General features: G+C 40.0%; 1 protein-coding gene across 1 annotated transcript in view; it reads right to left on the minus strand.

The window, feature by feature from the left end:
* LOC136862323 (uncharacterized) overlaps positions 1–13584 on the minus strand; it is a 94445-nt gene that overhangs the window by 61383 nt on the left and 19478 nt on the right. The window contains exon 2 of the mRNA XM_068226229.1: positions 251–427. Coding sequence (XP_068082330.1) covers positions 251–427 — 177 coding nt within the window. The remainder of the gene's footprint in view (positions 1–250; positions 428–13584) is intronic.

Below are 13584 nucleotides of genomic sequence, written 5' to 3' on the forward strand. Positions count from 1 at the left end.
CAAAAGACCTGCACCTGGTGAGCCGAACATGTCCTCGGACACTCCCGGCACTAAAAGTCATACGCCATTTCATTTCACCAGAACTGGTAAACTTGCAGTAACATTAAAAGAATGCTGAGCTAATCAATATTTTAGTGAAAATATCCAAAATGTGTTACCATCATGACACATAATTGTCGTACAGAACCTGTCATATGGAACTCATTTGAGAACAAGTACAAGGCAAAGAATCCTTCATATATCTACCTACCTTTGTGCAGCTTCTCTTCTACTGTTCGCGATTTGTTGTATACCCCAATCTTCAAACTTCCTTAAGTCATTAACAATGGAGTTTTCCATCTGGTCAATTGAGCTGCTTATACTCTGTATAGCAGATGTGAAATATTCAACTTCAACAGAGCTGAAGTTTCCATCTTCTGAGAACAGCCTGCAGAATTACATACTAGAAATAACCAATGTAGTAGAAACAAGCAGATCAAAGAAGTTAGCATATTATTCTGAACACTGGTAACTTTGCAGATCAGCAATATTTTGACAATTAATTGTAAATATTTGTTTAATTAAACAATAAATACTGTCTGTTAAAGTGGATGTAACTTTTTTCTTCAGTTTCAGCTTTAAGTTTTGCAGTCCATTGAAACTAATGTAAGATTAGCAAAACACTAGAAAATACCTGGAAAAGGAAACTTTATTAATAACAGAATCCATTATGTGCCTGTAAAAGAAAACATTTAATAACAACAGAATGACATTTTTTCCTGAAAGAACATCATGAGGTTCTATCAAATCAGTTTTATTATGCATATATAATTTCCATATTGTTTATATTGTGTAAATATTACTGATTAAGAATGAATGAGTATTATGAAGTACAAAACTATTTTATGTTTAAATTCTGTATTCAGTGTCTTAAGAAATGTGGAAATGTTTTATGAACTCCATCTATTGTACATCCTCTCCTCTGCATTGTTAAGCCTGGACTGTATCATACGACCCTTGGCATTATGCTAGGTCGTTGGTCTTGCTGGTATGCATTAGTAATGTTACCAATTTTCAGTGAGATGTATACTGTACTCTATTTTGTTTGCGCTTTCAAATTGTATACATCAAGATGATTTTGAAATGTCTTCTTGTGCGCCAATGAATTTATGAAAGCTAAATTTTAAAAGGACTGTAATAAAATTTTGTGCCCTGTTGAAATATTGACCTAATTAAATCAAGTGAATAGCAGGAAATTTTTCATGTGTGGATGGTTCATGTTTGTGGGTTACTGTAGTCACGTCCTAGTTCGTGAACCATGGGCAACGGCTGAGTGGCCTAGTAAGTGGTCCTGAGAGTCGGGATACCAGTTGCTATGGAATGGGAGTGGGCATCTCGGACATATTCTGAGTCGTGGCCCTCCTTGTGCTCAGGCGGCTAGGACTACACAATTCACCGGTGGTCCACAACCCGTTAGAGGAGAGATCCTCACTTGGACTATGTGCAAGTAGGGCAGCATCCTGCTTCATGAATTTACCGAGCTCAGAACACTTTAAGCAAGCCTCGGACCTATGGGAGTAATGGAGTCCCACTCCCATTTGACAGGCGAGGGACTCCTTGGAAACAACTTGGCGAACGAAATGGAATTCGATGGGGAGCTATCAATATTAATGGGGCTTATGGAAGAAACAAGGTAGAACTTGCTGAGTCAGCAAAGAGGATGCATCTGGATGTGCTAGGAGTAAGTGATATTCGGGTAAGGGGAGATAAGGAGGAAGAGATAGGAGATTATAAAGTGTACTTGACGGGTGTTAGAAAGGGAAGGGCAGAGTCTGGGGTAGGGCTCTTTATCAGGAATACCATTGCACGCAACATAGTTTCTGTAGGCACGTAAGTGAGCGAATGATGTGGGTAGATTTGTCAGTGGGAGGAATTAGGACAAGAATTGTGACCGTGTATTGACCATGTGAGGGTGCAGATGAGGATGAAGTTGACAAGTTTTATGAAGCATTGAGTGACATCGTGGTCAGGGTCAACAGCAAGGATAGAATAGTGCTAATGGGCGATTTCAATGCGAGAGTTGGGAATAGAACTGAAGGATACGAAAGGGTGATTGGTAAATGTGGGGAAGATATGGAAGCTAATGGGAATGGGAAGCGTTTGCTGGACTTCTGTGCTAGTATGGGTTTAGCTGTTACGAATACATTCTTCAAGCATAAGGCTATTCACCGCTACACATGGGAGGCTAGGGGTACCAGATCCATAATAGACTATATCTTAACAGACTTTGAATTCAGGAAATCTTTTAGGAATGTACGAGTTTTTCGGGGATTTTTCGGTGATACAGACCATTATCTGATCTGTAGTGAACTAAGTATCTCTAGGCCTAGGGTAGAGAAAGTGAAATCTGTCTGCAAACGAATAAGGGTAGAAAATCTCCAGGATGAGGAAATTAGACAGAAGTACATGGATATGATTAGTGAGAAGTTTCGAACAGTAGACAGTAAGCAGGTTCAGGATATAGAAAGTGAATGGATGGCATACAGGGATGCTGTAGTAGAAACAGCAAGGGAATGCCTAGGAACAACTGTGTGTAAAGATGGGAAAAGGCGAACATCTTGGTGGAATGATGAAGTGAGAGCAGCCTGTAGACGTAAAAAGAAGGCTTATCAGAAATGGCTCCAAACAAGGGCCGAGGCAGACAGGGATTTGTACGTAGATGAAAGAAACAGAGCGAAACAAATAGTTGTTGAATCCAAAAAGAAGTCATGGGAAGATTTTGGTAATAACCTGGAAAGGCTAGGTCAAGCAGCAGGGAAACCTTTCTGGACAGTAATAAAGAATCTTAGGAAGGGAGGGAAAAAGGAAATGAACAGTGTTTTGAGTAATTCAGGTGAACTCATAACAGATCCCAGGGAATCACTGGAGAGGTGGAGGGAATATTTTGAACATCTTCTCAATGTAAAAGGAAATCATCATGGTGGTGTTGCAAACAGTCAAGCTCATGGGGAGGAGGAAAATGATGTTGGTGAAATTATGCTTGAGGAAGTGGAAAGGATAGTAAATAAACTCCATTGTCATAAGGCAGCAGGAATAGATGAAATTAGACCTGAAATGGTGAAGTATAGTGGGAAGGCAGGGATGAAATGGCTTCATAGAGTAGTCAAATTAGCGTGGAGTGTTGGTAAGGTACCTTCAGATTGGACAAAAGCAGTAATTGCACCTATCTATAAGCAAGGGAACAGGAAGGATTGCAACAACTATCGAGGTATCTCATTGATTAGTATACCAGGCAAAGTATTCACAGACATCTTGGAAGGGAGGGTGCGATCAGTCGTTGAGAGGAAGTTGGATGAAAACCAGTGTGGTTTCAGACCACAGAGAGGCTGTCAGGATCAGATTTTCAGTATGCGCCAGGTAATTGAAAAATGCTACGAGAGGAACAGGCAGTTGTGTTTATGTTTCGTAGATCTAGAGAAAGCATATGACAGGGTACCGAGGGAAAAGATGTTCGCTATACTGGGGGACTATGGAATTAAAGGTAGATTATTAAAATCAATCAAAGGCATTTATGTTGACAATTGGGCTTCAGTGAGAATTGATGGTAGAATGAGTTCTTGGTTCAGGGTACTTACAGGAGTTAGACAAGGCTGTAATCTTTCACCTTTGCTGTTTGTAGTTTACATGGATCATATGCTGAAAGGTATAAAATGGCAGGGAGGGATTCAGTTAGGTGGAAATGTAGTAAGCAGCTTGGCCTATGCTGACGACTTGGTCTTAATGGCAGACTGTGCCGAAAGCCTGCAGTCTAACATCTTGGAACTTGAAAATAGGTGCAATGAGTATGGTATGAAAATTAGCCTCTCGAAGACTAAATTGATGTCAGTAGGTAAGAAATCCAACAGAATTGAATGCCAGATTGGTGATACAAAGCTAGAACAGGTCGATAATTTCAAGTATTTAGGTTGTGTGTTTTCCCAGGATGGTAATATAGTAAGTGAGATTGAATCAAGGTGTAGTAAAGCTAATGCAGTGAGCTCGCAGTTGCGATCAGCAGTATTCTGTAAGAAGGAAGTCAGCTCCCAGACGAAACTATCTTTACATCGGTCTGTTTTCAGACCAACTTTGCTTTATGGGAGCGAAAGCTGGGTGGACTCAGGATATCTTATTCATAAGTTAGAAGTAACAGACATGAAAGTAGCAAGAATGATTGCTGGTACAAACAGGTGGGAACAATGGCAGGAGGGAACTCGGAATGAGGAGATAAAGGCTAATTTAGGAATGAACTCGATGGATGAAGCTGTACGCATAAACCGGCTTAGGTGGTGGGGTCATGTGAGGCGAATGGAGGAGGATAGGTTACCTAGGAGAATAATGGACTCTGTTATGGAGGGTAAGAGAAGTAGAGGGAGACCAAGACGACGATGGTTAGACTCTGTTTCTAACGATTTAAAGATAAGAGGTATAGAACTAAATGAGGCCACAACACTAGTTGCAAATCGAGGATTGTGGCGACGTTTAGTAAATTCTCAGAGGCTTGCAGACTGAACGCTGAAAGGCATAACAGTCTATAATGATAATGTATGTATGTATGTATGTATTGTACCGGGAACACCGCTACGACAGAAGTTCGAAGTATGTTTGTTGAACTTCGCGCGAGGTGGAAGGTAGGCAGCCCGCCGAACGCAGTGACGTACCCAGCGAGTGACGTGGCCGCCGTAAGCCAGCTCGCCGCTACCATATATGGTAATGATCCAGCTCGTCCTCAAAAGTACATCTTTGAGCTAATTTATCGCTATTTTGACACTGCCAACTTAAAAGCCTCTACAATGGACATCATCTCTTCAGATTTCAAGAAAATCCACTGAGTATTATAGAAGTTATAAGGGTAGATAGTACCCGAGTTCTAGACACTTCCATGCGAACGTGTATAAAAGGAAGACCACCCGACCTACGAATTCAGTGTCTGTCACTCCGCCGTCTCTGTGACACGGGTGACAAGAGAAGTCTTGTGTGTGTGTCGAACTTCTAGCTGACAGTCTGCGAAATCCAAGTTCGGTATTTCTCTAAGTGTTGTATCAGGACTTTGCCATATTCTTGAAGTTCCTGAATGGGACTTTGTTTTCTGCGGACATCGTATTGGAACTTTGTCATATTGACACATTGGGACTTTGTTTTTTTTGTAGTGTGTCGTGATTGGACTTTGTTTTTTTCTTAAAGTGCCATATAAGAACTTTGTTTTTTTTCTGAAGCGTCTCATTGGAACTTAGTTATTTTCGCCGAGTGTCGCGATAAGACTTTATTATTTTCTTAAGGTGACATACTGGAACATTGTCACGGAACTTTATTTTCTTCGGGTGTCGTGTTGGGACTTTAACATTTTTGCACATTGGAACTTTGTTATTTCTACACATTGGAACTTTGTTTTTTTTTCTTAAGTGCCACATAAGGACTTACTTATTCGACGACGATTGAATTTTCACGTGTGTTGTGTATCGCATTGAACTTACGCGAACTTATATTTTTGAATCAACTTCTGGAAACTTAGGGGACATTAAACATTACGTTTAATTGTGAAATATGCGATGCTTTCCAAGTGCTGCACAGGGACTTATGTTTTGATTCTTAAAGACTGTGACAATTCGGAATACCAGAAAGCCTAGAACTTTCCAGTATTTTGAGTGATCCATAATTTATGAAGTCAGACTTTTTCTTTCAAATATTATTTTCTTTAATGGCTATTCACTTCGCTTATTAATGCAACAGGACAGTTTCCGAGTGCTACTTATTCAGTTCATTGCCAATATGTTTCATTTAGGACTGCAGTAACAGTAATCCTCTAGAACATCCTGACTTACAGTGAGCTTGCCTTATGAACTTGCATTTCTACCAGTACTTGTTCTTCGAGTGATTATTCTAGAACGTTTTTGCAGTAATCATAATTAAAAAGGTCATATCTGTTCAGACAGTGCCCTGAATGTGTGGAGTGCCGTACAGGAAATTCAGGTGTGAATTACGTCTCGAATCGAACCCAGGAGCACGTACCAATCTTCGAGACATTCCAGAACGTCGAGACTTCCAGAACGTCGAGACACTTCCGGAACCTCCAGACGTTCCAGAATTCCTCATCCGAGCAGGTGTGGTCCCTGCCCAGTCGATGTCCAGCACCATCCCAGGACTTGGAGGTACCAACCAGCCACGACATTTCTACGCTGCTGTATGAAGGTGATATGAACTTGCTTTTGATGATCAATAAACTCAATTTATCAAAATAATCTCTCAATTTGATAACTATACCTCTCTCTGTACCAGCTCCAATGATAAAGCCACAACAGAGATTAAGCCTCGTGCTCGTTCATTTAATATCAAGCGCCTTAAAGATATGAACACATTTTTACGGGTACAGTATGTATGTATGTATGTGATTGTTGAGGTTTTGGTTGGTTTTCTTCATGAAGTGTATTACGTATTTCTATTGCCTCCTTTATGTTTAATGATCTGCTACTATTTTTGATGTGTGATGTGTTCATGTCTGTGAATGACAATTCCCATCACTGAGCAAAAGTTCTGATGAATGTTCACTGGGAGGAGTATTTCTGTTGTGAGAGAGTGGTGGCGGTGGTGATTATTGTTTTTAAGAGGAAGTATAAGTTGGCAACCATCTTCTATTAACACTACTTACCGAGCTCGATAGCTGCAGTCGCTTAAGTGCGGCCAGTATCCAGTATTCGGGAGATAGTAGGTTCGAACCCCACTGTCGGCAGCCCTGAAAATGGTTTTCCGTGGTTTCCCATTTTCACACCAGGCAAATGCTGGGGCTGTACCTTAATCGACGTATAGAAAAAAAAAAAAAAAAACATTACTTAGAGAGAAAAGTATGAAAGGATCTGACACTTCAAAAAAATGAAGATATTGGCCATACATAGGAAGACAAGAGACACAAAGGGCATGAAAATGAAAGACTCCATAGGCCTCGGGACCTAATACTGCCGGGCTCGAAAAAGAACAAGAGTTGACCAAGGGAGGTCAGATAGGATAGATGAAAGTGAGGATTAAGTGGAAGCTATACCAGGACTCAGCTAAGGGCCCCTTGGTTGCCAACCCATGCTCCCTGTTAAAAACCCCTGGGGCTATTTATTCTGAGAGGGAGCAAGTTTATTTTTGTGTTGGTTTGGACAGGTGTATATATATGCATGTTCTCAATAGTTGTGATTTCATCAGAATGTTTGATAATGATCAATCAGAGAAATTTATTTTATACATAGATGAATATGTAGAGTGTACTTACTTTACTTTTTTAAGGAAATAAATATTTGACCGGCGTAGCCAACCTAGTTTCTTGCTGATCTCTTCTTGGAACTGCCATATATTGATTGTCAGTTTCTCTTGGGCACTTGTGCAAAGAGTTTTCAACTAGGAACACAAGAAGTAGTTTCACATTAGTTTATTGTTTGAAGCAACTAACATGTGCACTTAAGGAAATCATGTAGGTAAGCAGAATATGTTCAAAAAATAAATAAAATCCCAGAGTACAATATTGCATTAAGAGCCTTGGCCTGCCAAGACGATTGCTGCCCAGCCAGATGGCCTGCAAATACTGGAGTCTGGAGTATCATGTGGTCAGCTAGATGATATCCTCTGCTATACTGCTCATCTTTCTTGACTGGGTGCACTGCCTCTCATTTCAGGCAGCTCCTCAATTGGTCTCATGAAGCAGAGCAAGCCGCCTTCCAGTACTCAGTCCAGAATTAAAATCCTTGGACTGGCCGGGAATTGAACCTGGCTCCTCTGGGTAAGAGGCAGGGATGTTACTTCTAAATTATGGGGCTGGCTAGAATATATTTATTAGCAAAGTTTTTCTCCATGGAGAATTTTGAAAATAGGTATTAGAAGGTTGATTTGCAAAACAAGGATCTTGACAACAACAATGACGACGAGAACAACAACTGAGAGATAAGAATTTCATAGCGTTCCACATTAAAGTGAGTTCACTATTAAGTTGAAAGAAGATGTATGATGGTTCAATCTTTCAATACTATTAAAATAAGAAATGTAAGTTTTACATTCCTACTTTATTGTAACTGGTACCGGTTTCAACCATTATTCTTGGTCATCATCAGCCGATCACAAATAAGTATAAAAGAAAAATCACAGGTAAACAAAATGTGAAGTTTAAATAATTCCGTAAATTCCAATGTTATGAAGAAGTCTAGGATCAAATATGTATTTTTCAGTTGCAGTTCATGAGGCACTGTATTATTTTAGGGATCAGCACTGCGTGTCGATAGTTCCAAAAAATCATGAAGAAGTCATAGATCAAATACATAAATGTAGTACGGGAGCAAGTTCTTGAAGAGTAGCAAGACATATGTGCCGATCGGCACCAAGATTGGCACTGTGCTTCCAAAAGTTTGTGGAAACCCGATGAAAATTATTTAAAAGTATCAAGCCTTTAAATGCTGATATGAGTGAAATAGTACAATATAGCTGTATATTATTTGTCGAAGGAAATATATCCAAGTTAAAGAAACTCGAATGTTAGATTCTTGAAGTTATTGAAACATATGACATAGAAAAAACAATTGTGAAGAGAAAAAAATATCAAAAAGTGCAAAACTGGAAAAGTTGAGGAACGTAATGATATAGCGTGTTATATCTTGAAGGTACAAGTTGAGGTCGTAATGTATAAATTTGAAAGTTAGAGTGGTCTAAATCTTTAGAGATGTTAGAAAATATAGTTCAATTAGGAAGGGGAGAAAAGAAGGAAGGTAAAAAGGAAAGAAAAAGTTGAAGTAGAAAATTAATGATTAATATAAAGGAAAAATAAGGAAATAAAATAAGGAAATAAGTGAGGAGATGAAGTGGTTTAACTCTTAGAGTGCCGGGGAGTGCAACCACACTCCTCTGTAGGCTAGTGAAAAGTGCCAGGAGTGCCATCGCGCTCCATGTTGCAGCTGTGTATGTAAGTCGTAATAGTTTGCATGTATCTGACAGACGGCAGCTCCAGTCGGAATCACTCTGTAGTAGATACTACATAGTTTCTAAATCTACCACCAGAATCTCTGTGTGACATCTTGTGTTGATGTTATGATTTTTCTCTTTCAGCTGTACCTGTAGACCATGCGTTCGTAATAATGGTGACTAGTTCTCCTATTGTGTTTGAAATTGATGACGATCTGGTAGAGTAGGTTAATTGATTGAGTGATGATTCTGGTTATAACGAGTCAGGTGATGATTCAGATGATACTGAGAGTGATAATTATGCCGGTTACGTTTCAAACAATGACGATAGTGGTGATGTTATCCGAACTTACTCGTGTGACAGTGATGCATGAAGTTTCCGATTCAGACGGTAATGATAGTGACAGGAATAATGATGGAGTTGATGGAGACAGTAATGACGATGATAAATCAGATTCTCGATTTTCGTGAAATGAAGTCCGATCACGGCATACAATTTCAACCCTCTCCTGCATTCCTTGAGACGCCTGACCCTAAACGTGCACCTCCTCCTGATGCTAGACCAAGTCAGTATTTTAATCTATTTTTAGAAGAACTATTAATCTTAAAACATTGATATTTTACAGACTAGTAAACAATGCATCAATGTGCACCAGAATACCAAATTTAGGTGAGTACAATCAAAATACTAGGATGTACTAAGATCCAAATTTGAATTTTAAATTTTTTAAAAAATTGAATGAACAAATTTAATTTTCTTGCTCGGCAGTATGAATTATTTTCATGATGTTAATATAATGAGTGAAGAGAGGGATCACTTAGCTACAAGAAAATGTAAACTACAATGAGATAGCTTGAAAAGTAAGGATAGGATATGCTTTTATCTTTGGTGCTGCATAATAGGCATTTTCTCTCTGGCAATCTTAGCAACCACGGCAGTAAGGGAGCTGGCACTAAGAGGGTTAAGGTGGATCAGGTGGATGGGTTATAGGAAGTGGAAAATGTCGGTAGGAACTATATCACTATCACTATTAGCCATATTCAATCGTTTTTACGATGTGGCCTCCTTAAGTCCGAAGCAAGGTAGGTTTTCATGAGGTTTCTCCATCTGGGACGGTCTTGGGCGATGTTCTGCCAATTGATCCCAGTAATCTTCCGGATGACTTTATCCCATCTGTCTGGTGGTCTTTCCTTAGGTCTCAGATGATCTTTAGGACTCTACTCAAGCACAAGCTTTGTCCACCTACCATCAGTTCTCCGAGCAACATGGCCTGCCCATTGCCATTTTAGGGTAAACACCCTTTCTAAAATGTCACTGACCTTTGTGACTGACCTGATGTAATCTGCTCTCTTCCTGTCTTTCTTCATGAAGTTGTAACCGTCCAGGCTTCTCCAGCCCTACTAATTTAATGTAATAACATTTTACGCAATATCATTTGATATCAAGTTTATCCACCATCGGCAATTATTTTTAATAACATATTTATTCAACGTCAATCATTTGTAATCAAGGTTTTTTGGAATCATATTGTATATATATAACATCGTTTTAGTATTTAAATTATTATATTATGTAGGATAAGAATTCATTATGTTGTAAATACGGTCAATATGTTGAGACATAGTTGTTTTCATTTCATCTCATGTTTGTGTATACGGAGGGTTATTCTTGAAGCTTGGGATTTTGCGTGCGTCATGGGTTTATTTTATGACCAAGGCTAGTAAACAGCGACCCGTGCGTGAGGCCTGCAAGCTAGTCAACTATATCATCGCCACGCCTTCTGGACTTGTCGAGGAAGAAGGGAAGGCGAGTTGATGCTTCGATCTATCGAATCAGATACTTCGTTGTATATGAGTTTTGAGATTGAACTGTCACCAAGAGTGGGGGTGAGCCCGGATATATACGGATTCTCAACACGAGAACGGGACCTTAGGACCTAACAACCTTACAACCTAACTACGTGAACTCCATCACTAGTACTTCTACTGTGAACATCTACTTTGAACGACGTGATTTGATTTTCGAAACAGTGTGTGGTCGCTCCGCGACAGAGTTACTTTTGTACAATGTATTATCGCTTCGATACAGTACTTACCTTCGGTTATGTTATCGGATCTATGAGAAACGAAACAAGCTTATGGCTTGTGTGATATTCAGTAAATATTGTGGACGAAGAACTATGTTTAGTTCAAGTCTACGGGATTTTGGTACAAGTCTGTACCGTATAAATAGTAGCCTATAGCTCAGTTGGATTGAGATTTCTACTAATATGGAAAAATTCATATCTCTGAATTTTCTCCTCTTACGATCAACGCTGATCAGTTTTTACAAGTATAGGGCCAATGTCTAATTTAAAGACTAGGCAAGCAGGGAGTGCTAGTCCAGATAGCCCGTACCATATCAGAGAAGGAAGGAAGGATGTCCATGGAGCAAATTCTACATCGAGAAGAAGAGAACGAGTAACCACGGAAACCAGATGACTTCAACGGAAGCTGCAATTGGTGAGCTTCAATTAGATAAAGCAAGCAATAGTAAATTCAGTAAATTCTAAATTCCTCCACGCTTTAAGGAAACTTTTCTGATTCATCTCATTTTTTTGTATAATAAATTCATTTGTATTTTATATTGCGTTAATTTTCTCTCTTAAGCGATACTTAATGGTTAATTATTTAAAATCCTACCCCTGTGATCTAAGTATAAGTCTCTATGCTAGTAAATATAAATTTTGGTTTACAGTTTTATTTAAAACTGTAACCATGGTGCCCAAACATTACATAGAGAAATGGGGAACCATGGAATGTTTATTGTCTCTATTTGCGTGGCAATTTTCGGGCAAGCCACAAATAGTTTATTTGATATTCATGTGTCCCAAGATAATAACTTTCATCTCCCTAAGTGTTTTGATGAGAGGGAACAGTTACAAAGTTTAGCATAAACCGTTCCATAGCTCTTTGGGTTGTTCAGAGTTTTTGCTTAACAAACTCGCTCAATGTCCAGGTTTCACAACCCTAAGTCAGTACAGGGAGAACACACTGGTCAAACACTATCTTCTTTAGGTGGGTTGGCATGTTGGATTTGAAGATTGAAGAATTTCTTCCGTAGGCTTGCCATTCTAGTTTGATACGTTGGAAGATTTCTGGTCTTAAGTCCCCTTTCATGTTTACAAGCTGCCCGAGATAGACATACTCATTGACCTGTTGTAACGTGGAGTTTCTCACATGCAGCTTTCCTGCTGGGGCCCATTTGTTGAGCATTACTTTGGTTTTAGAAAGGTTCATGGATAGTCCCACTTTTTGACAGGCTGTGGCAAGATCTTGTAATTAGAGTTTGTAGTTCATCGATGTCGTTGGCCAAAAGTGTAATGTCGTCTGCAAACCTTAAATTGTTTAGCCTTTTCCCATTGGTTTCATTTCCTGTACTTTGCCAGTTGATTTTTGACATGGCCATTTCTAATACTGCTGAGAACAGCTTGGGAGAAATGGGGTTGCCTTGCTTTACACCTCTTTGAATTGGAAAATCTGTGATTGGCACACTGACGTTCACGAAAGCTGAAGAGGTTTCGTAGATATGCTGGAGTACTCTTATGTAGGCAGCATCGACGCCGTGTTCGGTTAAGGCTTGCATAACAGCAGCGTGGCTCACCAAGTCAAAAGCCATTTCAAAGTCCACAAAGGCTGGACAGAGCTGCATTTGACATCCATTACTTCTGCTGATCATAGACGCCCAAGAGAGATCCGGTTTACTCTGTCTGCCATCTAGTGGACCTAGAATAAAACGGAACGTCGAAATTGACGAGCAGGCAGCCAGATGGCGTCAAATTGAAATGTCTGCACACGGTAGCTGAGGCCATACGATTATTATTATTATTATTATTATTATTATTACTTCTGCTGATAACCTCACGAAAGGTGAGCATGTGGTCGATTGTTCCAAAACCTCGGCGGAAACCTGCTTGTTCAATTGGCTGGGCAAAATCAAGCGTTGAACTGATTCTATTTGTCAGTACCTTGGTGAAAACCTTGTAAAGGATAGAAAGCAAGCTACACTGAAGAAAATGGAAATTACAACACCCAGAAGGAGTGGTGCTACATTGCTGCAATTGAACATGCAGGACGAGTGTTTGGTTGTGCTTCAATGATTATACTTTCAGGTCCCTCTGACCACAAGTTTGGACAACAATCAATACAGGATGTGCCCACCACGAGCTGCAATCCATTGATGAATTCGTCGAGGCATGGAGTCAATAAGGCCCTGGATCACTTCCTGAGGAATTGTGGCCCATGTTTGCTGCACTGCACGGGTCAGTTGTTCCAGAGTTGTGGGTGGCTGAGGACGGTTGGCCAGTTGTCGACGCATCATGTCCCACACATGCTCAATAGGACTGAGGTCCGGGGATCTGGCGGGCCATTCTAAGGTTGTGATGTCATGGAGAGCTTCTCTGGAGATGCATGCAGTGTGAATCCGGGCACTGGCCTGCTGAAACATCTCATTAGCAATGTTCGCCATCATAGGGACAACCACTGGATTGAGTACCCTATCGACGTACTGTCGAGCAGTCATAGTGCCCTCAACAAGCAGTCATTGTGATTTCACATTAAAGCCAATAGCTTCCCAGACCATAATGCTTGGTGTTGGCCCTGTGT

The sequence above is a fragment of the Anabrus simplex genome, chromosome 1 (genome assembly GCF_040414725.1).
Source record: "Anabrus simplex isolate iqAnaSimp1 chromosome 1, ASM4041472v1, whole genome shotgun sequence".
Taxonomy (NCBI): domain Eukaryota; kingdom Metazoa; phylum Arthropoda; class Insecta; order Orthoptera; family Tettigoniidae; genus Anabrus; species Anabrus simplex.